The sequence below is a fragment of the Ornithorhynchus anatinus genome, chromosome 12 (genome assembly GCF_004115215.2).
Source record: "Ornithorhynchus anatinus isolate Pmale09 chromosome 12, mOrnAna1.pri.v4, whole genome shotgun sequence".
Lineage (NCBI taxonomy): Eukaryota > Metazoa > Chordata > Mammalia > Monotremata > Ornithorhynchidae > Ornithorhynchus > Ornithorhynchus anatinus.
Genome location: NC_041739.1, coordinates 24,226,391 through 24,251,878, shown reverse-complemented (window position 1 = coordinate 24,251,878; position 25,488 = coordinate 24,226,391). Strand labels below are relative to the sequence as shown.

The following is a 25,488-nucleotide window of genomic DNA, read 5'->3' as shown; positions in this document are numbered from 1 at the left end:
ACTCAGTCAAGTGCAAGGACAACACACCTCCTCCATACAACGTTCACTGCAGCTCTCTGGGGCCGCCAACCCTACTCATTGCTAAACCTACCCCATGAGGGCTAAGAGGCTGTGAATTGGATTCACTATTTTCATATCGGCAGATAAAGCACTGAGATGCCAACAAGGGAAGTCACTTTATAAACAAGCCAGTGGCAGGGCTAAAACTAAAATTCAAATTTCCTACCTCTCAAACCAGTGCTTTCGTCTTTCACGTTCAAAACTGCTCTGTCACAGAGGTCTAAAGGATCCGTGGCTCACCAGAAAAAAGATCAGAGATTAGTCTGTACTAATGAGTGATTAATATGATTTTTTAATAAACAGCGATACTGTGAAAATGTCTCTATTTGTGCATGAACCGATTAACAAGAGAAGATTCATATGTCCTATAAGGAAAGCTGTCATCTATTTATAATCTTCTTCATTAAAGTCTTCCTTGTTCAAGATCAAATTCAATAAAAATTTAATTCATTTTTTCCAAAAATCCTTGTAAATGATTTTGACCATATTACCTCTGTGCAATTTGATGTCCCAGCCATTTATTTGGTAAACTCTAATTTAGAAGAGAATGTTATGCTCTGAAATCAGTGCATGTGAACAGATTTCTTAAAATTAAAAAAAAAGAAAGGAAGAACAACTTCACGTTACCATTTTATAGCAAATGATCTTGATCTTTTGCTCATTCACAGTGATACGGGAGGAAAGAAAACCATTTATGAATCATTTCCATTCTGACAGATGTGACAATGACTGAAAGCAGTATGCCTGCCAAGAGCTTTTATCAAGTACGCTATAACAACCAGTAATAAGTGTAAATAATAAATGGCTAAAACCTTATGGGAAACGGTGGCAATACTAAACAATTTTTGGTCCTTGCTGATGGGGCTGTGCTAGCCCCGGAATTCCCTGGCTTCCCAGTAGTCTTTTGGCCTGACAATAAACAACAGTTTAATACTTTATCTAATCCCAGCCAGGAGGTGAGTTCAACAGCAAGCTTTTGCAGATGTTCACATCCAATAATCTATCCATAATTGATGAAACAGGGAGGTCAGATGTAATGGCTGCTACTATTCCAGCAACAAATAAATGGTTATTGACAAAACAAGCCAGTGCAGCGCTGAGAGCTGAGCAGTGACAAGCAGGAAACAGGGCTGAAGCAGAAGTAGGGATGAGAATACCGTTCTTTATCTTGAGAATTCCTCAACATGATGTGTGGCATAAGGGCCAGGCTGACGCATAAGCAGATGGAGGTGACTTGTAAAGGAAAAATGAGATTCTTCAAGTACATAAAAGACAAAGACAGGCGAGGGCGGAGAAGGAAACTGAGAGAGAGGTGGACCAGCCTAGAGACTCGGGTAAGTACAAATGCATGAACTGCTCAGAAATGCCTTCGTATAGTAGCACTGTGATCCAGATGTCTGGATTGCTTTTTATCACAGTACTATGTCTACACTAATAAACCTGGCTGTCAAGTTGCTTAAGCCTCATAAGACCTTAATATCATAACGTTTGCATGTGCACGCTTCAATGCCCATAGCTTCCTGCTGTAGAACACCTATCAATAGTCTTTTTTAACACTTCGTGATATCTTTATTCCTACACATAAAAGTCCATAAGACACTTTCTGTATATTTAAGAATCTTCAGAGATAAACAAAAAATGCAAAATTGTATTGCTAGAATATATCTAAGCACTGAGGCTACCATACTAGAATACAGACTGCATAAAAGTCAAATTTATTGCAAAGACAGGCAAATGGAAGGCAGAGTTTTCTTTCAATAAACAAAACCTTGCAGCCTTAATCTATGCAAGGAATATGATTAGTGAATTAATCGAGGATATTTTTAATGACTGAATAAAGCTTAAGACATTTATATGAAAAATAAACAGTTGATATTCCACGCATCTGTTTAAAGGCTTAAAGACAATATTTTAACAGAGTTTATATGAAAAGCAGAATGAAATAGCTATTATTTCTATATATAGTCATAAAGAAGCTTGCGACGAATGCTTTTAATATTAATATCACTAAAATTACAAATCGATTTAACAGTCTTTAGTGGTTTTTTAGAAGTGTGATTTAGTTTACGTTTTTCAACCAATGCTTTTGATCAGTTCTGAAGTAAACTAGGAGTAAAACAGCAAAACAAATGGTTGATACCCTTCTTTTGGTAAAGTCTAGGTTTTCTGAAGAAACTTCGGAAAATGCTGTCATTAAATTCTGTATTTTATGATTATTGATCAACATATCAAAGGTTTATTCTTTTAATTAAGTTTCAGTGGTTTCCTCCACTCCTATGTAAATCAATATTTCAAACAATATTAAATTATTTCTGGTTTGCTCCCTACCAGTCAAGAAACTGATCCTCTGGCATTTAAAAGTTTAGTTCCATATTATTACTCTGAAAACTTGAATGCAATCTTCTAACTATGCTAATAATGACTTAAAAATAATTTGAGTTCACTATAAAATGAGCATGTTTAATTAAACTCAGGAAAACCCTGCCTTTTAATTACTAGCAGAGTATAGAAAAAATAAATCATTATTTCTTTAAATTAGTATTTTCCTCTCAGTTGTATGATGCTTTACACTCACTTTACCGAGGAGGAAAAGAAGGAACCAGAAGTAAAATTATTGGGTTGGGACCGTATAAGTCATAGCTTAGAATAGAATAATTCCTTCAGCATTAAATAGCAGATATTAATAATGTTGGTATTTGTTAAGCACTTACTATGTGCAGAGCACTGTTCTAAGTGCTGGGGTAGATACAGGGTAATCAGGTTGTCCCACGTGAGGCTCACAGTTAATCCCCATTTTACAGATGAGGTAACTGAGGCCCAGAGAAGTGAAGTGATTTGCCCACAGTCACACAGCTGCCAAGTGGCAGAGCTGGGATTCGAACCCATGACCTCTGACTCCAAAGCCCAGGCTCTTTCCACTGAGCTACGCTGCTTCTCTACTATTCTATCTCTACTGTCTTTACTCGAGATATTAAGTTTCATTCTCCTACTAATTTGAACAGTGAAATCATTTCAGGTGTATGCTTTGTGGGGGCAAAGTGCCATTCTGAAGTAGAATGATAATCTGTGATTTTTGTAATAGTTCTGTCTCACACTTTTACACTCTTGAAGGCAGTCAAGTTCCATGCTTCTTAAATTCAATTTTCAGTTTTTCAAAATCTAGTCTTTTCTCGATTAGCCGTGATAAGAGGTACAAGGAACTCACAGGGAATTAAAATCCATCCCCAACTTCCCTCAAATCTCAACCAGTAGTTTTAACTTCCTTCTCCACTTTTGGGATATACATGATAACATGCAAGACTTTAGCTTTAATCTTATTTCCCTGTTACTGGAGATGTTACTGAGCAGTGATATAGCAACCTCTGGGAAGGAGCAGAAGCCCCTAGGGGCCTGGAGAACAGTGGATCAGGATGCACACACTGGATAATCAATCAGTTTCTGAGAAATCAGAGACCTCATTGTTTCTGATTCTGCCTTGCATTTGATGTGATTACTGCACATTGGAACAAATAGAATTGATTGGGATTCTCTGGGTAAATCCAGCTCCCAACTCCACAGTGAAGGATGGGCATCACGGTTGCTCAATTGGCCTTCAGTTTTGTCATTGTGGACACTTTGAAGGTTCCACACACAGTCTCCGCACAGGACCTGCTAGATTCAAGATGGAGGATAAGGATATCTATCTTTTTGCCTAGCCTTGCATCATTGGACAGTGGGCAACCTAGGTAGCATAATTAAATGCACATTCATTTCTGTGCCACTGATGGAAGTCCTTGAAGCACCCTAGGTCTTATTCAGACTAATTATCCTTCCACAGAACTTTGCAGATTCTGAGAATCAGTTCCTAATTATCTGCATATCTTCTTGGGTGTGTTTTCAGGGCATAATTAATAGAATTCAAGAGTTCCAGAATTAGTAATTCTAAGATTGGGGATGATTAGAAGAGTGCTATGCACATAGTAAGTGCTTAACAAATGCCATCATTATTATGTTCCCAGCTGTGTTGGAAATAGGATCAATCCATCACTGGTATTTGGACACATAATCAGAAGGACTAATTCCCTGGAGAAGATACTAATGCTAGGAAAAGTCCAGGGAAAAGACGAAGAGGCAAATCAGCCGCTAGATGGATAGAGACCATAACAACGATAACGGAAGAACCGTGAGAAATGTTATGGATTATGGAAGAGGACAAGACGTTCTGGAGAAAGTATATCCACAGAGTCGCTATGAATCAGCAATGACTCGATGGCACTTGGTTATAAAAAATCAAATCAATGGTATTAGAGTGCTTACTATGTGCAGAGAACTGTATTAAGTGCTTGGGAGAATGCAATGGACTCGGTAGACACGATCCCTATCAATCAATGGCATTTTTGAGAGCTTACCATGTGTACAGCACTATACTAAGGTATTAGGAGAGTGCAATTTAAAGGGATTGGTAGATACAGTCCCTGCCAAAAGGAGCTCACAGTGGTAGAGGAGGAGAGACATTAAATTATGAATAGAGGAAATGCCAGAGGATAAGGATATGTATATAAGTGTTGCGGGGTGAGAATCAAAATGTTTATGGGGCTTAAACAAAGCAGTGGGGAGAGTGAATATGGTAGGAAAATGAGATATTAGTCAGGGAGGGCCTCTTGGAAGAGCTATGATTTTAGTAGGGCTTTGAAGATGGAGAAAGAGGGAGTCAGTCCAGATATCATGGAGGAGGGAGTTCCAGGCAAGGGGAGGATGTGGACAAAGTGTTAGTGGTGAGACAGAAGAGAGAGAGGTACAATAAGGGGGTTGGCATTAGAAGAGTGAAATGCGTGCGGGTTGGGTTGAGGTAGATTCAGCAAAGGTAAGGTATGAATAAGAGAGCTGATTTAGTGCCTGGTTCAAGTTTAATGTTTGTATTAGCACGGAAGCAGGTTGGAGATAGTAGAAATACTGTGAAGGTAGAACAGACAGGATTTCATGACAGATTGAATGTGTGGGTTCAATGAGAGAGATGAGTTGAGGATAATGCCAAGGTTACAGGATCGTGAAAGAGGGAAGATGCTGTATACAGTGTTGGGAAAAGTCTGGGGAAGGACAGAGTTTGGGTGGGAAGATGAGGAGCTCTGTTTTGGACATAGGTTCAGAACAGAATTTAAAAACTAGTTTGGAGAATTCTTATAGGGTCTTTAATCATGACTCCATGGAATAGGTTGATAGCAGGTTAGTGCACAGTCCTGCAAGTGATGGCAAAAGGTTCAGATGAGGTCTTTCATATCTTACGTGGCCAGATATTATCACTGCAGAAGATCCCATTAAGGATCTTTCATTCATGAATTTATTCAAATCCCTGTTCAACTTTCTGATATTGCACCTGATATAACTTCCTCTATCACCTCCTATGGGATCAAATGCTTCCTTACTAGGTGTTGTAATTTCGTCCAGCACCATAGATTTCCAGGCAGTCTTTAATCCATTCCCTATCTGGGTCTAGGTAAGCTAAGTTTATAAAAGCAGACTCATTCAGATTGTTTACTCTCCCTTCCTCCACTAATTACGGTGAATATGATGCATTCTTCTTTCTGGAACTCATATATATCCTCCATCTCTTGAGTTTTACATTATTTTCTTTCCTTTTTCAGATCAAGAACGGCAGGTGAAATACTAAAAAGATGCTATGATCAAATTCCATGATCCTGTACTGAAGGTTTTAACTGAAGGGAACCTGTAATATCTGTCTAGGTGAAGTTTACTTTAAAATTTTTTTTTTTTTAAAAAAGGGCTTTTCCAATGAGTATATTTTTCAAAGTCTCCATCCCTGGCATATTTTCCCAGGAGAAAGGTAGGTCTGCTCATAACGCTTTTACAACCTACATCCCTGACCCTAGATCAAAGTCCATAATCTTATATTAAAATTTTTACACTTTGGAAGGGCACAGGTTTTTTTTATAAATGAAATAACATACTGTGGATATGTTTTCATTAAAGGGCAGGCACATATATTGGCTGAAAAAGTCCCCTTTGCTTATGGGTTTCTTAGAAAACATCTTGTAAATTGAAGTATTACTTAAAAAATTTCCAACCCAAGTATCTTAAGGCTTATAAAAAACTAATTACTAGGACAGGCACACTTGAGTAGCTTTGTAGTTCAAAAGCACTGACAGTAAAAGTATAAACAATAGGATTCTTATGGTTAAATGACTTAGGTATACTGAAAGATGTTTATATTGAAAGGTGAAAGAGAAACATGAGACTTTGAGTTAAAATCAAATTAATGATTTCCATTTCCTACACTCAGTCATATTTATTGAGTGCTTACTGTGTGCAGAACACTGTACTAAGACTTGTGAGAATACAATATATCAGAGTTGGTAGACATGTTCCCTGACAACAGTAATTTCCCTCATACAGGTCCCGAGATTAAATTATTTGCAACTGCAAATAGAGGAATTAAGTCTTTTCACCCTCAAGTGAAAATTATGAAAGCACTATTACCTGTGAAGAACACAGATGGAATAATGAGAAGCAGTGTGGCCTAGTGAAAAGACATGGGCCTGGGAAATCAGAGACTTGGGTTCTAATCCTGATCTACCACTTACCTGCTGAGTGAACTTGGACAAATTACTTACTTCTTCTGTGCTCAATTTCCCCCACTATAAATGGGGACTAATACCTGTTCTCCTTTCTGGTTAGACTGTGAGTCCCATGTGGGACAGGGACAGCATCCAGCCTGATTAACTTGTATATACCCCAGCACTTATGACAGGGCTTGACTCATAGTAGCACTTAACAAATACAATATATATAATAATAGCAATTCTTATTGTTGTTGATAAAAGTTCCCTCTTTCCTCCAAATCTAAAAATTCCTTTTGGTGTAGAAATAAACACGGTCACATTATGAGAAAAATTTTACACTACTATGAATTCTTTACAAGAACTGCACAAAGCACAATATATGATGATCTGGTAGTTCATAATAACTAATTATACATGCCAGTGGAATACAAAGAGTAAAAATAAATCACAAGTCACTTGTATGATCTGAAGATATTTTCGGATATATACAACTGTTATTGGATCCAATTCTCTTTATTGAGCTTGCTTTCCAGGTAAGGAGAGACCAGAAAATCTCCTATGTGGCAGTCTTGTTGATGCATTTTTGCCAAATCTTATATTTATGGGTAAGAGAGAATTGATGGTGGGATCCTAGCAGGCCATGTTCCCGGCTACATTATAGAAAGCTTGCTGCTGCTCGCTGATAATTTGGATAGCCTTACTTTGTGCTAAGCACAATACTCAGTAGTAGATACAAATTAATCAGGGCAATCTCAGTCCTTTTCCCACACAGCCTTCATAGTCTAAAGAGGAAGGAGAACAGGTATTTAATCCCTATATTTCAGATGAGGTACCTGAGGGACAGTGAAGCTAAGTGACTAGACATGAAAGTGTAGAGCCAGGATTAAAACCGAGTCGTTTTGACTCCTAAACCCATGCACTTTCTAGTAGGGCCTGGTTCCACATCAGCAGGCAAAGAATGTGCAAGAAATGATCTGAACACAGATAGAGGCCATCAGAATGATACCTAATAATAATCATGTTGGTATTTGTTAAGCGCTTACTATGTGCAGAGCACTGTTCTAAGCGCTGGGGCAGATACAGGGTAATCAGGTCGTCCCACGTGAGGCTCACAGTTAATCCCCATTTTACAGATGAGATAACTGAGGCACAGAGAAGTTAAGTGACATGCCCACAGTCATACAGCTGACAAGTGGCAGAGCTGGGATACCTAGAAGATTTAAGGCCAGTATACTATCCTGGGTGGTTCTAATCCATCCTGGGCAAGTCTCTTTTGAAATATGGGAAGCCTGATTCCCCTGTCTCTACCCCAGCGCTTATAACAGTGCTCTGCACATAGTAAGCGCTTAACAAATAGCAACATTATCATATGGCACTTTGAAGACTGCGTCTGGACAAAATATCCACTAGTTAGTACTGTTCCATTTGAATGTGGGGAAATGATTCTGTCCTCATCCGTATCAACAGTATTGAGGACTTACTGTGTGCAAAACACTGTATAAGTGCTTGGGAGAGGACAATATAGAGTTGGTAGACACGTTCCTGTCAAGCCCATGAGGAGAATAAAATCAGGGTCCTCTTTAAAACAGTACATATTACTTGTTAAACTTCACACAAAAATCCATAATCATTCTCATATCATCGGATTTCTAGGAACAACCATTTTATAGAACATTTGAGTCTTGATATTTGATTTCTGAGTTTGAACCAAAACCAATGAAATCTGCATTGAAGGATTTATCAATCATATTTATTGAGAGTTTACTGTGTGCAGAGCACTGTACTTGGGAGACTACAGTATAACAGAGTTGGGTGGTTCATTACCTTCCCAAAGTGAGTTTACAATCTGGAGAGATTTATTCGTTCATTCCTTCTATCATATTTATCGAGCGCTTACTTCGTGCAAAGCACTGTACTAAGTGCTTGGGTAAATACAACAAAACAACAGACACATTCCCTGCCCACAACAAGCTCACAGTCTAGAGGGAGCTCATTGTCTAGAGTTCCAAAGTTACCACCGAAGGAAACACATTATACCATTACTAAGAAATATGACACCTATGTTATGAGATTAAGGACAAAACTTTCAAGCTGCACAGAAAATTGACACAAAATAAAATCAATATTCTTATATTTATTATTAATATTGCTATTATATTTAAGTACTTACTGTGAGTCAAGCACTGAGGTAGATACAAGTTAATCAGGTCAGAAATAGTCCCTGTTTCGCATGGGGCTCACAGTCTAAATAATACCTCATCTATCCTGAATTATTCTTTTAATGCAGGCTGTCAAGAAAGAATTACTAGTGGGCATCTTACACACCTAATCTGAGAGTTTGTTTCCTCAAAGGAGATGTTCTAGTTCTGGTCACTAGAAAATCAGTTCCCAAGTACAATAACTCTGTGACAGTAATTCTATAAAGGATTATTCTGCACTTTATCAGGACTCTCCACAGGGAACGATTATGCTTTACTTTATAATATAATCCTTTTTATTTAAAAATCCCATCTGAATTGCAATTTGCTTGTAAAAGTATATATTCTCCGTAATAATCTACAGCAAAATCACTTTATAGTGAATCACAGACCAATTTGAGAGGCACACTTTGTTTATGGGAATTTGGGGGCAGAATCCTAAAGGTGGATTAAAATATTGTGTGGGTCTATTCCTCTGAAGGGCCGGGGGGTAGGCTTTGTACTTGGGGTAGTGCGTGGGTGTAGCAGGATCACAATTAACTTGCATTTCCTCCAGCACATTTCCATATGGATGTCCTTGCTGGCACCTTAAATTCAATATGGTCACAACTGAACTCATCTTCCCCTCTTCCCATCCTCCCACTGCTCCTTTTCACTTTCCCATCAAGTCCTTCTCCCTGTAATTTAAAGCCAATAATCTCGGTGTTATCTTTTACTCCTTGTTATCTTTTGTTTAACCTTTACCTCCAGTCTGTGCTAAATCCTGCCCATTCTTTCTCCATGATCTTTTTCAGATCTGCTCTTTCCTTTCCAACAGGCTCCATTCTAATTCCAACTCTTGCCATCTTCCGAGCAGACTCCTGAAGTGGCCTCCTCCTTCCTTTTCAGTTTATACTACACCCTTTGGCCTGGTACATCTTCCTAAAACGTTGTTCAACACCAATCTATTCCTGCCTCAAAATCTTCTAGTGCTCCCTCTTTCTCTCATTTCATTTTTATTTAATGGTATTTATGTGCCAGGCACTGTACTAAGCACTGGGGTAGATACAAGCTAATGAGATTGGACAGAGTCCACATCCCATGTGGGGCTCACAGTTTTAATCTCCATTTTACAGACGAGGTAAATGGGGCACAGGGAAGTTGAGACTCACCCACTGTCACACAGGAGACTAGTGGCGGAGCCAGGATTAGAATCCAGCTCCTTTTGACTGACTCCCAGGTCCTTGCTCCATCTATTAGCCACACTGCCCTCTTCTTTAAGCAAAAGCTTCTGATCACTGGCTTCAGAGTTCTCTGCTGGCTCTCTTCTTTTCACATCTGTACTTTCTTCATCCACTTTTCTCCAGCTGGCATTCCTTGCAACCATTCCACCCCATCTCCCCAGGACGATACCTTATAGTCTGCACTTTCCGGGACCCACAAGGCCACAGGGGACAGGATCACATGGGGAGAGACTGGTGTCACCTGATTTTGTCCTGTCCTTGCTGCCTCACTCTTTTGATGGAATGTGAAGAAGGCCCACCAAGACAGAAATGTCAGAATCAAGGAGAGCAGGATAAAGATGGGGGAATAAGAGAGGGATGTGAGGGCGGGGGTCAGGGCACGGATGAAAGAATGGTTGCCATTGTCATGAATTAACAAATGACATCCTGCCACGAAACCATTTGACATTTAGTACCTCTCCTTGATCCTGAACATCTGCTGGCCAAATCTAAATCATTTAGTACCTCTCCTTGATCCTGAACATCTGCTGGCCAAATCTATAACAATATAAACTGGAAGGTAAAGAATATTTTTCCATTCCATGCCACTTCTGGATGGATGGAGAAGAAGGACTCAGCTCAGATAGCTGTCATTTCTTTCCTGGTTTTTAAGTCCTGTGGTGCTTCAGCCACTGACCACCCAAGTCTCCTGAGTCAGAAGTATTTTATCAGGGGACTATGGTGATCCTGCATTTTTTAATGGAATGTTTTAAGAGCTTATTATGTGCCAGGCATTGTATGAAGTGTCGGGGTAGATACAGCTAATCAGGTTGGACACAGTCCACGTCTCAAATGAGGCTCATAGTCTTCATCACCATTTCACAGAATGATGTAACTGAGGTGCAGGGAAGTGAAATGACTTGCCCAAAATCACACAGCAGATATGGGATAGAGCCGGGCTTTGAACCCAGATGGTGTAGTGGATAGAGCATGGGCCTGGGAGTCAGAAGGACATGGGTTCTAATCCCAGCTCTGCCACTTATCTGCTGTGTGACCTCAGGCAAGTCATTTCACTCCTCTGGGCCTTAGTTACCTCATCTGTAAAATGAGGATTGAGACTGTGAGCCCACGTGGGACAAGGGACTGTGTCCAACCTGATTTGCTTGTATCCCTCCTATCGCTTAGTACAAGCCGGCCTGGCACATAGTAAGCACTTAACAAATACCATAATTATTATTAGAGAAGCAGCCTGGCTTAGTAGGTAGAGCACAGGCTTGGGAGTCAGAGATCTTGGGTTCTAAGCCACTTGTCAGCTGTGCGACTTTGGGCAAGTCAATTAATTTCTCTGTGCCTCAGTTCCCTCATCTGTAAAATGGGGATTAGACTGTGACCCCACGTGGGACAACCTGATAACCTTGTATCTATCCCAGTGCTTAGAACAGTTTTTGGCACTATAGTAAGCGCTTAACAAATACCATTAATTTTTTTTTTCTGACTCCCAAGCCCTGCTCTATCCATTAGGCAATGTTTCTCCTCAGAAAGAAGGCAGAAGGAACTAGAGAGAATGACACCCTTAACCCTGTCATTCAGTCCTGCAGCAAAGAGCAGGGCTGATATCAGTTGTTTGACTTCCCTGAGGTGGCCAAAAATCTGCCATCTCACTCCCCAGGGTGGCCACCCTGATATATGATGCTCAGTGCATAACTTTGGGCCTGCAATGTAGCATACTCGTAAAGGTCATTAAAACATTAAAAGACAGTAAGTGCTCAATAAATAAATACGATTGAAGTCCACCTTAACATGTCAATAATTTCATATTAATGAAAGCAAATGGCAAATGTAATCCACTAATCATTTTAATTCTAGTAAAAATTTGTAAGCTCGCTGAGGGCAGGGATCCTCTATTACATTGTACTTTCCAAGAACTTGGGACAGAGCTCAGCAAACAGTAGGTGCTCATACCACCCCATTGATTGACCTAAAAATTCTTGTTCTTCAAAAGTTACTCCATAGGAAATCCTCATCGACTTGTGAAAATGTCCTGGCCACCGTACAGTAAACCTCTGAAATACTGGATTTCGGGCCACAGATATCTAGCCACCTAAATGTGTAAATTTACATAAACTCATGTTCACTCTCCCAAGTGCTTAGTAAAGTGCTCTGCATACAGTAAGCGCTCAATTAATATCAGTGTTTACCATGTATCCAGACCCACTGAATTGTGGAATGAGGGTAAAATAACCCCAGGGGAAATTTAACTTAATGAATAGGTCAGGTTTTAAAATATTTTATTCATTTTCCCAGAGAGTATTAACAATTGCTAAATTTTATTAACTCCAAAATAGTTTAAACAACTTTTCCCAGAATATGGGAAATTGGGCTTGTATTTTGAAGGAGTGCAAATATTAATTTTTCTAGCTTTATAAAAAATACTTGCATATATTCTAATCAAAATATTGTAGGCCAAAATTTTGCTCTACTTTCATAAATTTTTTGTGGCAAAGCATGCAAACAAATATTAAACAGCAGTATTATTGAATGGTTAAATTTCAAGTCAGAGTTGATTACATAAGAACCCTGTTTCTCATCATTTGCTGCCTACTTTGGGACTATTAACCACTTATTAGTACATCCAGATAAGCTGGGGTGGGGGGGAGGTACACTGCTGTGGTTAAAGGTTTTGGCTGTTTACAACATTAATTGTGAATTTCAATTATCCATGGTATGTCTTTCCCCTATCAGCACAGATACCCATGAGTTGACCATTCTGTGATTTAATTTACACAAATGAGCAACCAAATTCATGGGTGACAGAGGTCAAATTCAATGCAAGCAGTGAATTTCTCTCTTGCAAAGCCCTGCTTTATTTAGAATACATTACACTGGCCCCTCATGTAAGGTTGTTCAGCAGATGAGTTGTTTGCACAATGCTGGAAATGATTGCCAAATTTTGAAAGATACATATGATGGCCCTACCTAGAGATTCATTTGTGAATATTTTTGAAAAGTTACATAAGCCTACCCAACTAGGTGGTTCTTTCTGAAGGATTTGTTTATCCTTTCTCAGAGGACAAGTGGATAGGCGAATTTTCAAATGTCCAAGTCCTCTTCATATCTTTACTTTCCACAGCAAATTATAAAGTCTTTTTTGGGTATTTCCAGCTGTGCTATCTAACCCTCTTTGGTGGTCTCCACATTGACTTTTGCTAACAGCTGGGCCATTGCCTCTAGGCCTGTAATACAATTAGTCTTAAGATGAACTAAGCAGGCTGTTTCGTTGGGCAAGAGGCCTTTTAGATTTGTTCAGTCTTTGATTTTATGGAATACATATATTCCATGTTCAAATCCATGCACTAAGAAAAGATGAAATTTCCCAGATCTTTGATATTTATAGGTCTTTTCATGGATGAAGAAAATTAGGAGCTAACTTTCTCTTCTTTATCCCCTTTGACAAAACTGTTAGAACATTCGAATGCTTTCGTGAAAACCGGAATATTCAACCTGAATATTAAATGATTATTGAATGATTATTTGAGCTGGCATAAAGCTTTTAATTTCTTTGCATTCCTGTTTCAGGAGTTTTGGAAAAACACACACAGGAAGTACTGCTGAATTTTGGTGTTTTTTTAATGGGGAAAGTTTCGATTCTAGGGAGATTGAAAACTAGTTTTCAAATGTTGGGAAAAAATATATTAATATATGTAATTGTTAGCTTTTTGATATCTGTAATTTGAGGTCAGTAATTAATCTCTTCAGACATACATTGTAAAAATAGGATGAACTTACTTTAAAAATCAAGTCTTTTTCAAATGAGACAAAAGATAATAGAAATCCACTTTCCAGTAACTGAATGCAGTGCTTATTTAAATGTACAGTTCAGTTTTAAATGATGGTTATTATAAGATAACACTTTTTTTCAATGTTTCATAAAGGCAATTTTAAATCCTTGATTTAGCTACGTAATCTTCTATGATAAAATTATTTGCATAGATAGAAAAAATAGTTTGCATATTAAATATAAACAAAATTCTGTAGTTTTAAAGACTAAATGGGTGTGGGTATCAAATACAGATTTTACCTATGTATTTTGCCTTCCTTCGAGTTTTAGGGATAGCTCCTCATTTGACAATAAACCCTTCTTTCCACCCGGATGAGGTGGTGACAATTTTCATAGAAGTGGTTGCTTAATCATTTCACCTTTTAATTACCGTGTCAGATAATGAATATTTTAAACATATGCTTCTCCACATTACGATATGAACTGAATGAAAGCAAAACAAGTTTATAACCGTACTGATGAGAGAGCCGAGGGAAGGTAAGAAGCTAAATAGACAAAGGAACTAAGTGGCAACAATTGGAGAAATGGAATCTCGAACAGCTGCTCCTTTTAGATTCCCCTAGAAGGAGACTGCCTGAGGTGGGTCACAGGACAAAAGGATAAAGAAGATAAGAACTCTGATGCAAAGCAGGAAAATAACTGCTGAGACCCCCGAGTCTCCTCCCCAATAGTCCCAAGCTGTGTGGCAAGACCTCTTTAGCATGCTACAGAGGCTGGTGATGAACTACACACTACCATGAGGCAAAATGGCTCCAAGCAGTATTGTCTGCATGTTATGTGTAATGATAACCAGTAGTCCCCTGGGAGAACGATGCAATGATTTCATCTCTCTAAGCATCTGAGCTCCCCTTGAATACAGAGACCATTAAACTGAGAACAGAAGGGTAAATTTTAAGCAATGATTTCTTAGTGGAGAGCAAAGACAACTTCTGTTCAACAGATAGAGAATACAACTGATTGATCTTCTACTGATGCCCATATCGATCAATTTCAAAGACGAAGAGAGTGACGAAGATACTTTTTCGAAAACTCATATTGCAATATATGAATAAGCAATTTGAAAGGAGGAAAAGTTGTTTTAATCAAATCTCTTGGGAATTTTTGTATAAAAAAAGTAAATTCCTTTTGGTTTTTCATATGAAAAAGACAGGTTAATTTTCTATATATTAAATATACGATGTCTTGCTTTAGTCATAAAATTAGCTCATTCGATAAGTAGCAATACCACAAATATGGCTGAGGAAAAATACCTCATTATTTTGTAATTTTTTTAAAAATTAAGTATTCTCTGTGTATTTATTCAGCTGAGAAAATATCTCCCTTCTACATAATCTTATGCTTATATATGCAAAATCTCTTTGGTTTACTATATAGTTCTATTTTAACAGGATCTAGCACCATATTAGTCAACCTTATTAGATGTTTAAATTCTAGATTTCCCTCCAAATGCTTACCACTGCCTTATGTTACTTCATTTTGTTGACGTGTTCTCACTGCTTTAATAAACAGCTTGATAGCATAGCTTTCAATATAAAAAGAAGGGTAGATACCATAGTGGTGTCTAACCTCTTCCATGGCCGTGAGGCCTGGTCCTACTAGATATGTCCAGCTTCTAGAACAACTTCATCCGCACCATTTATGAACGATACACAACATCAAATGGCAAGACAAGATGCTCAATAATGAGACCCGGGAACACAGTGAATTCCCCAAAACCGAAGCAGTGCTTACAACAACACAGCTCCACTGGGGAGGTCATGTGACAAGAATGAACGACAGCAGGATGCCCATGCAGTTGTTTTTTGGTACGCTGACTTGGGCCACCACAAGCCTGGAGGACAGAATAAAAGGATATAACGATGTAGTGAAAAACAGGCTCAAACTATGCAATATGGCAGTGGACTGTGGGGAAAACTACTTCTATGGAGCAGATTAGCCTGTTGTGTAGCAATTGAGAGAGGGGTTGCTCTCCCTAACCACAGGTTTTACATCCTCGAGTCAGGCCCGAAAGCTGGGACAGATCCTGAATGACACAAATTCAAAGGCAGCAAGGGTCTGACTTAAGTGCAGATAATGTGGCAGGCTGTGTAGGTCACGCATCATTCTTTTCAGCCACACTCACCCGCCCGGACAGGATCTTAACTATCCATCATCTTCAAAGATGATGGTAAAATCCAACCCTGTCAAAGCAGCTGGTCCAAGCCTCACCACGCCAGATGGAGAAGTGGTTGATGGGCCTCAAATGATCATCCAAGTGCGCCATTATCTCTCAGGGGAGCAAACCTTATCAAGATGTTCCCCCTGCGTGCGCACCAACACACAGTCAATCCCCACCGATCCCCCACTGCTCCCACTGATATTGCATGTGTGCAGGAGCCGTCTTTTGACTCTCTCCTGTCTCTCTTCCCTAACATCTGCTCCCCACCCCCAGATGGGGGATTATAATGCTATGGGGTTGAGGGTCGGGCAGCCTGGAGCCAGTTAATTCAGGACCCAGTAGGTGCCTGGGCCTGGTGACTAGATCCATTATACCCCGAGGGGTTTTGCAACTGCTTCTCTCACCGAAACTTTGGTGGTGAAAAGTTCACCACCAAGCAGCAGCCACCAATGACTTCTGCATATCCCAAGCCTCCCACCATCACTCTTATTGCATCTCCCCCACAGCCATGACTAGGAGCTTCTGGCCTCGCCGGGACCCTCCATGCTGAGGATAAGAATAATGATGATAATAATGGTATTTAAGTGCTTTTTATGTGCCAGGCACTGTACTAAGCACTAGGGAGGAGCCAAGGAAAGCAAGTTGGACCGTCCCTGTCTCATGTGGGGCTCAGCGTTTCAATCCCCATTTTACAGATGAGGTAACTGAGTCATGGAGAAGTGAAGTGATTTGCCCAAGGTCATACAGCGGAGAGGTGGCAGAGCTGGGATTAGAACCCATGACCTTCTGACTCCCGGGCCCATGCCCTATCCATTTATGCCATTGGATGGAGAGGATTGGGTGCCATAGCTGTCCTTTGACCAAGTGAGTTTCCCGGCAGTAGTTTAGGAGTACGGCAGGTCCGAGCTCACCGCAAAACTCCGCAATCCGCTGTGTTCAACCTGGGAATCAAAGAACTGCCTCCGGGGTTCAGAGATATGTAAGATAGAGGGCAACTGTGCTTTGTGTGACAACCACTGTGTGATCCTTCACTGAGAAGCTGCGTGGCTCAGTGGAAAGAGCCCGGGCTTGGGAGTCAGAGTTCATGTGTTCTAATCCCATCTCTGCCACTTGTCAGCTGTGTGATTCTGGGCAAGTAGCTTAACTTTTCTGTGCCTCAGTTACCTCATCTGTAAAATGGGGATGAAGATTGTGAGCCCTACGTGGGACAACCTGATGACCTTGTATCTAGTTCAGCGCTTAGAACAGTGCTTGGCACGTAATGAATGCTTAACAAATGCCATCATCATCATCACCTTTCTCCTTGCCATTGCTGAGAAGGTTCTACCCAGGATAATGTAGAACTCCTCTAACTCACCAGCTAACTGTCTCCCCACTCTAGACTGTAAACTTGTTCTAGGTAGGGAATGTCTTTTATATTGTTGGGTTGTACTCTCCCAAATGCAAGTACAGTGATCTGCACACAACAAGCGTTTAGTAATACCACTAATTAAAAGCAAAAGTGCAGAGTGTCTGGTTTAGTTTAGGAGTTGAAAACAATTTGAACTCCTGACTGGCATCAGTAATATTGCATATAGTGCTTTCTATCTTCTTTCTGATTTTTCTCTCTCTCAGCCTGTGTTCTTTTACAAATTGAATTCCAGTAACAAACCATCCCTCACCTTCACTTCTCATTCTTTACCTCCCCTTGTTTTAGCTCCTGCTTAGAATGACCAGAGGCTAACACAAATTGTGTTTTCAGGAGGAAGCTCATCTTCTGCCGATGAGTCGCCTCCTACCTGTAGCGACTCCATGGACACATCTCTCCCAGAACACCCCAGCTCCATCTGCAATCGTTCTGGTAGTGGATCCATATCATTTTCTTGGTAAAAATACAGAAGTGGTTTACCATTGCCTTCCGCACAGTAAACTTGAGTCTCCACCCTCAACTCTCCCATGCCGCTGCTGCACAGCATAAGGTGACTTTTGACTTGTAGCAGATTGTCTTCCACTCGCTAGCCACTGCCCAAGCTAGGAGTGGAATGGGTATGCCTCTGCTTGACTCTCCCACCCGTAGTCTAGACTGGTAGTGTAATGGAAACTCTCCACATGTGATCCTGAGAGGGCCAGGAGAAAGCTACTACATGTGAATACCAGATACAATGGCAGCGGTGTCTAGATAGCAAGCAAAATTAAACATCCTCACTTGCAAAGATATTTAGCTCCATGGCAACTTTTACCAAAATATGCTAGGCCAATCTGGCTTCATTATCATTCATTCAACAGTATTTATTGAGCGCTTACTGTGTGCAGAGCACTGTACTAAGCACTTGGAAGGTACAATTCAGCAACAGATAGGGACAATCTCTGCCCATTGACGGGCTTACAGTCTAATCGGGGGAGACAGACAAAGACAATAGCAATAAATAGAATCAAGGGGATGTACATCTCATTAACAAAATAAATAGGGTAATAAAAATATATACAAATGAGCAGACGAGCTCAAGACCGCCCACCAAAATGTTCACTGATCTATGCTGTTTCAAAGTAATAATTATAGTATTTGTATCAAACAATTACAGTATTTCATAAGTGCTTATTATGTGCAAGCACTGGTCTAAGCACTGGGGTAGATACAAGATAATCAGGTTCGATGCAGTCCTTGTCCCAAATAGGGCTCAGAGTCTAAGTAGGAGGGAGAACAGGTATTTGATCCTCATTTTACAGATGAGGGAACTGAGGCACTGAGAAATTATGTGACTTGGCTAAGGTCACAAAACTGGGATTAGAACCCGGATCCTCAGACTCCCAGATCTAAGGTCTTTCCATTAGACTATAGCTGCTTCCCAAAGTAGCTTGTTTGGAAAATATTTAGTAGAAAGACTAAACCTGATACTAGCAATATTTTTTGAAACAAAGCATGGCTTCAGTCATCTTTAAAAGTCAACCTAAAGAGTCTTTGGTAATATAACATAATTCATATGATTATTTAACATAGATATCCTAGGTATGTCAGTGTAACCAAAAGCTTACATATCCATTAGCTCCATTAATTTTCTGAAGTGTTGAAGAGAAAATAGAACTAATTTGCAAGCTAGTCGAATATAAGAAACATTCTAGCAGATGAGGTTAGTGGAAGCAGGTTAGAAATAAATGGGGAAGACTAATCATTCGCATATTCATGCCAGTTTTCCTGACAAAGGAGAATTATACTGGGCAAATTCTGCAGCAAAGAGAGTGAAACTTCTAGAGTTTGCTTACCATTTAAGTTACACTACAACTTCTATAAAGTCATAAACTCTTATGCATTTGATAAAATTCTGTGTGATAAAATGAATGATCAAACTGATTCATTTTGCATAAGCATCCCTAATATAGAGGGTATCTATTCTGAAAGGTCCCATTATTGTTGAATAATAGAAAGCAAGGTAAAATCCAGAAATTCTTTGAGGGCACTGATGATTGAATGAAACTTCTATGGTGTTTTCAGTTTTAAGGTGGAACAGAGTGAAAACCAAATCAATCAATCGTATTTATTGAGAGCTTACGGGGAGCAGAGCACTGTACTAAGCTCTTGGGAGAGTACAATATAATAGACACATTCCATGCCCACAAAGAAATGCATGCTAAAGAAAAGAATGCTAAAAATAGCCCTTGCACTTTAAAAAACTCTTTTTAGATTGTATTATTCCCAATAGGTTTTAAGGATTGGGCAGATATTGATTATGTCATAATGGAGAAAGCTCTAAGTGAAAATTCCCACTCTAGTTTGTTCTCTTATAAAGCTGTTGGTTTCTAAAGAATGCCATCTCTCCCCAAAACTCTAATCCCAGAATTGTATATTTCCTTTACTTGCAAGAGGTATTTGATGATAGCTACAGGGATTTTTTTTTTTTTTTAACTCCAGAACTTGAAATTTTCTGATGGCATCCACCTCTGTCACAGACTCCAATTCCTTCTTAAACAGTTGGTTTCACTCCAGGTGACCCTCTCAACTCTTCATATCTATTTCCTCATCCCCTTATAATCTGTAACTTCCACATTAATATTAAATCAGTTGCTTGATTTTCCCCTAATTTTTCTGTCATTCACTTGCAAGCCTTTTAACTTGCAAGACAGCTCTGAGCTTTTTTTTTTTTTTTAAGAAAAGGAGTTCAACATATTCAGGTACTCTGCTACCTAAGAAATTATTGCCAATTTGCAGAAATTCCTCAGGGCAAACGTCTGCATAGACCTGCATGGACTGCAGTTTCATAGCTCAGCTTGGCTTAAACTAGAATCATGACTACAAATGATATCAGTTTACTGTGTAGCGCACTGTATTGAGCACTTGGAAGAATACGATAGAACTAGTAGACACAGTCCCTGCCCTTAAGAAGTTTACAGTCTAGTGGATGATCCAACATTCTTGTACAGTCTACCAAGAACTTAGTCCAGTGATCTTTATACAGTAGGTGCTCAATCCATTATATCCATTGATTGAATTATGGCTCTATTATAGGTACATACAGGCTCAGAGCAAAAATAATTGATATTTAGCTTGATAGAATTATCGCTCATTATATCCCACAAGACCAGGATGAGTGACCATCTATTAAATCAATTTACTGAACAACTACCGTGTCTATTTCCTCTCATTTTGTTCCCAGTGGAATTGGTGAATCACAGGTTACCATTATCCATGTCTTTTACTACCTTTCATGTTTTTGAACTGGTTTGATGATTTCTGAGAACGTTTAATATATACACAAAATGTGGTGTTGAAGTTCTCCTATAGCCCTTTAACTTATCAACCATAGAAATTATATGTAGCAGATGGAAGAATACGCATAACAGATTTATGGAAAGGTAAAAACAAAACCCAGTTTGGAGCAACTTACTGTTACTGCAGTCTCAAAGAGTTTGGAAGAGTGATATGCCAAACCCAAACAATAAGCAGCTTTTCCTTCCATCTTTCTGTGTCCCCCTAAAAAGAAAAAAAAACAGACAAAATTCCTTTGATATAACTAGAATAAATAATACTTTCAGTTTCTTAACAGCATATCTGAGTTTTCTTCATTAGGTTTTTAGCTGTTATTAAACATTTGAAGGTCCAGTTTGGTATTTTGTTTTATAAGCTCTTATGATACAGTTCTTGCTTCTTTCTACTTAGGTGGAAACAAATAAACTTAACAGCTAATTAGTGATGGTATTTGTTAAGCACTTAATATGTGTCAATTACAGCTCTAAGGTCTGGGGTAGATTCATATTAATCAGATTAAACAGAGTTACTGTCCCACATGGGGCTCACAGTCTAAGTAGGAGGCAGGAGTTGAATCCCCATTTTACAGATGAGGAAAGTGAGACATAGAGAAGTTGCCCAAAGTCACACAGCAGGCAATTGTCAGAGCCAGAATAACAATCCAGATCCTTCGACTCCCTGGCCCGTTTTTCTTCCTTCCTCTTAACCACACTGCTCCTCTGATAGCTCTTCAAATTGAGATTGATATAAGGAATCCAGTTATGACTCAGGAAGCTCAGGTTGACTTTAAACCCCTTCCCACATTCTCTTGCACTACAGCAGCATTCAAATTATTTCAGTGCCCTTTCCTCAACAAAGTACTTGGTGGTGGCTTTTATGTTCTCTTAACTGAATTTGTCGATGTACTGATTCACCATGCCAATACCTAATCAACACAGACTGGGTAGAAAATGTTACAGTAAGAGTATACTGTAACACTATACAAATAATATACTGTATAGCCTATTATACACATCTCATTTGTAATATTTGATAAGATGCTGTTTGAAGCAAATGTATATGATATACTTTGAGTTTATAAAAGGACCATATGTAGGAAAAGGGCACATCCTCAAGGTAGGCCTTTATTTTTCAAAAATCCAATACATCTTGGCGTGGCAATAACATGGATTGCTGCTGAGATATGTACATAATAAGCGCTCAATAAATACTTTTGAATGAATGAATATGCATCTAGGACTGCTGCTTAATCCTTCCACCAATGTTTAATAGTAATGGCACGTGGGGTCCCTTACAAGTCATTCGCTCTCCACATTTACCTGCCCTAGCATCACTCTCCCAACTAGATGGCCACATGAATCCTCCAGGAAACTGTGGCTCCCAATATCCCTGTTCCCAGCATTCCCTGTGCACTATGGTCCATGAGGATCTAAAGCTCTGCAGAGCACTGCAGTCCCTGGGCCTCTCTCACTTGCTACCAGATGGCTGCATGAATCCACTGCCTTCCCAGTGTGATATCTAGAGGGTCCTTGGTGTCTTCTACTGACCACCATGCTGCCTTCCCGGCATCCCACATCAGCTCCCTTCCACGTCTATGAGGAGCTTCCAACCACCACATGCCTTGAACAACTCTGGTGGGAATGAGAAAAGCAGTGGCAGCATGAACGGCAGGAAGGCACTGGCAGATACTGCTGAAGTGATCACCGTGACTGCAGTTGTGACTGGACTTGAAGCTGTGAGGAGCCTGAAATTCTACCTCTCTAGCTATGGAGCCCTACTGACACTTGTTTTTGTCTTTATGTTGTCTTCGGGTTCCGTTTCATCTCTTCCCCCTTCTTATTTTTAGACGGTGATCTCACTGAGGGCCAGGGACCGGCTCCAATTCTCACCTGGGTATTCTTTCCCAGTACTCAGCATGGTGCTCTACACCCAGAAAGAGCTTAATAAATATTACTACTAGGATTTCTACCACCTCTCACGAAACAAGAAAGTGGAGAATAAAAGAAAGGGAATGGGAGATTTCAATGACAGCATAATTCTCCCAATTCACTGTCTGTATAATGGGAGACAGGGTAAGCAAGGAATAATTATTAAGTTATCTATTGCCTTCCCCCTCAAGCAGACTTGATGAACAGCAAATCAAAGTACTGCAGATCAACAGTATTCCCACCTTGGCTCAGAGCTTTGAAGGAAGTCCTTTGTAAAACTAGTAGTATTGATTATACTACTTTTAATAATATAATAATTATTTATTATACTATACTAAATAGTATATAATATAGTATATAAATAATAGTATATAAATAATACTATGATTATACTACTTTTAATAATATAATAATTATTTATTATACTATACTAAATAGTATATAAATAATACTATTTATATTATAATAAATAAGTATTTATTAAGCGCTTACTGTGTGCAAAGGCCTGTACTTAAGTGCTAGGAAAAATACACAGGTGGGAATTAGATGTGGTTCCTTTCCCTAAGGGGCTGCACTGGTGATTTAACAATTTGTGGTTAGCATTTAGTGAATCCATGATAGGAAATACACAAACACAGTTTCACATGTAAATAATCATCCGGACAAACATATACACAAAGTTATCATTATCAACCATAAAGCACCTAGTATTGTATATCCAAAGTTCTAATAGTTCCTTAATTTAAGAAAAAGTATAGGACATGTTCCTGGTTTTGATGAGTCTGAAGTCAGAGAACATAAGATAAACACAGGACAGTATAGTTACAAGAAATAAATCACAAGAAGATAAATTCAGTGCCCTTCAGCTATTTCTCTCTCACCTGCCTACTCTTGTCATCTGCTTCACCTCAACTCATAGTCTTTGCACCTTTCAAGGTAACCTATCTGTAGTTGTTCATAATGTTCCTGCAGTTTCACATCGACCAAAGCGTGTCCCTTCCAATTTCAAAGCCCTCCCTCAAGTTTTGTCATCTCCAAGAGGTATTTCCAGAATGCTGATGTATGATGGTTTTTGTTAAGCGCTTTACAATGTGCCAAGCACTGTTCTAAGTGGTGGAGTAAATTCAAGGTAATCAGATTGTCTCATGTGGAGCTCACAGTCTCAATCCCTATTTGATAGATGAGGGAACTGAGGCTGAGAGAAATTAAGTGACCTCCCCAAGATCACACAGCAGACAAGTGGCAGAGTCGGGATTAGAACCCACAACCTCTGACTCCCAAGCCCAGGCTCTTTCCATTAAGCCACGCTGTATCTCGACAGTGGGTTGAGATAGAAGGATTTATCCACGAATGCCTCCCAGACACGGTGGGTTTGGGGAAGGGATTAGAAGGAGCGGAGAGATGTGATGTGCTCCAGGAAGAGTGGATAGACCAGCAGTTGGGGACAGTAGAATGGAGCACAAAGGATGAGGGAGCCATCGGATGGAGGCTGTTGGCTCAATATTCAGGACCTACTGATTTATGTTACAGGCAATAGGAACCCTTTGAAGGTTTTTAAGGATAGAATGACAGACAGATCAATATTTGAGAAAAATGTTTCAGGCATCTGGAAGTGGGATTGACTTAAGAGGGGTGGGGCTGGATCAGAGACAGCATTAAGGAGGTTGTAAAAAGTTAGAAGTAATTAGAGCTTGTAGCAGGGTAGTGGATGTGGGGGGAGAATGATGGGTGGATCCCTGAAATATTGGGGAACACAGCAGACTTAGATTCAATATGGGAGGTGAATGAGAGAGAGGAGTCAAAGATGAGAAGCAGGGTGGCTCAGTGGAAAGAGCCCGGGCTTGGAAGTCAGAGGTCATGGGTTCTAATCCCGCCTCTGTCGCTTGCCAGCTGGGTGACTTTGGACAAGTCACTTAACTTCTCTGTGCTTCAGTTCCCTCATCTGTAAAATGGGGATTAAAACTGTGAGCCCCATGTGGGACAACCTGATCACCTTGCATTCCCCTAGTGCTTAGAACAATGCTCTGCACACGCTTAACAAATACCACCATTATTATTATCATGAGAGCTTATGGGTAGACCTCGTCCACTCATTTTGGATGAACATGTTTCCTAGGGGCCTGTTCTACCTTGTGGGCCTACACTACTGTGTCAGCCTACTACCTGGTCGTCCTGTTTTCAGCTCCCCTCCACCCCCCAAAAAAACAAACAAACAACATTCATTACTCTGTTGCCTGGATAATTTTTCTAAAATGTCATTCTGCTCATATCTTTCCACTTCACAATAACTTTCAGTGAAATGATCATCTATTCCTCTCCACATCAAGCAGGATCCCCTGACTATTGTATTTAGGCTACCTTCACCAGTTTTCTTCTAATTTATCAACTTTCTTCTGCCAGTAAATCACACTCCTCATTCCTCCCAAGCTAAGCTTCTCACTGTGCCTCATTCTCCTCCAACCCGTTGCCCCCATCCCCTTTCTTCTGCTTGGAACTGTGGCCTCCCTCAAGTCTACCAGACCACATCTCTGCTCTAAAGCTTTCTTACCTATTCTTGGAGAGTCATCGCCTGATTATTTTTCTTCTCTCCAGATAATAATAATAATAATGTTGGTGTTTGTTAAGTGCTTACTGTGGGCAGCGCACTGTTCTAAGCGCTGGGGGAGATACAGGGTAATCAGGTTGTCCCACGTGAGGCTCACAGTCTTAACCCCCATTTTACAGATGAGGGAACTGAGGCACAGAGAAGTTAAGTGACTTGCCCACAATCACACAGCTGACAAGTGGCAGAGCCGGGATTCGAACCCATGAGCTCTGACTCCCAAGC

General features: G+C 39.8%; 1 protein-coding gene and 1 non-coding gene across 6 annotated transcripts in view; both read right to left on the bottom strand.

Moving 5' to 3' along the window:
• TTC29 (tetratricopeptide repeat domain 29) overlaps positions 1 to 25,488 on the bottom strand; it is a 222,281-nt gene that overhangs the window by 78,135 nt on the left and 118,658 nt on the right. For all 5 annotated transcript variants that reach the window (XR_003763178.2, XM_029076334.2, XM_029076333.2 and 2 more), the window contains one exon: positions 20,873 to 20,958. Coding sequence is in view for 4 of the 5 variants with exons in the window: in XM_029076334.2 (XP_028932167.1) it covers positions 20,873 to 20,958 (86 nt within the window). In the remaining variant the exon portion in view is untranslated. The remainder of the gene's footprint in view (positions 1 to 20,872; positions 20,959 to 25,488) is intronic.
• LOC114815757 lies at positions 17,982 to 18,119 on the bottom strand. Its single transcript, XR_003763560.1, has one exon. It is a non-coding gene; the product is annotated as a small nucleolar RNA SNORA7 (small nucleolar RNA).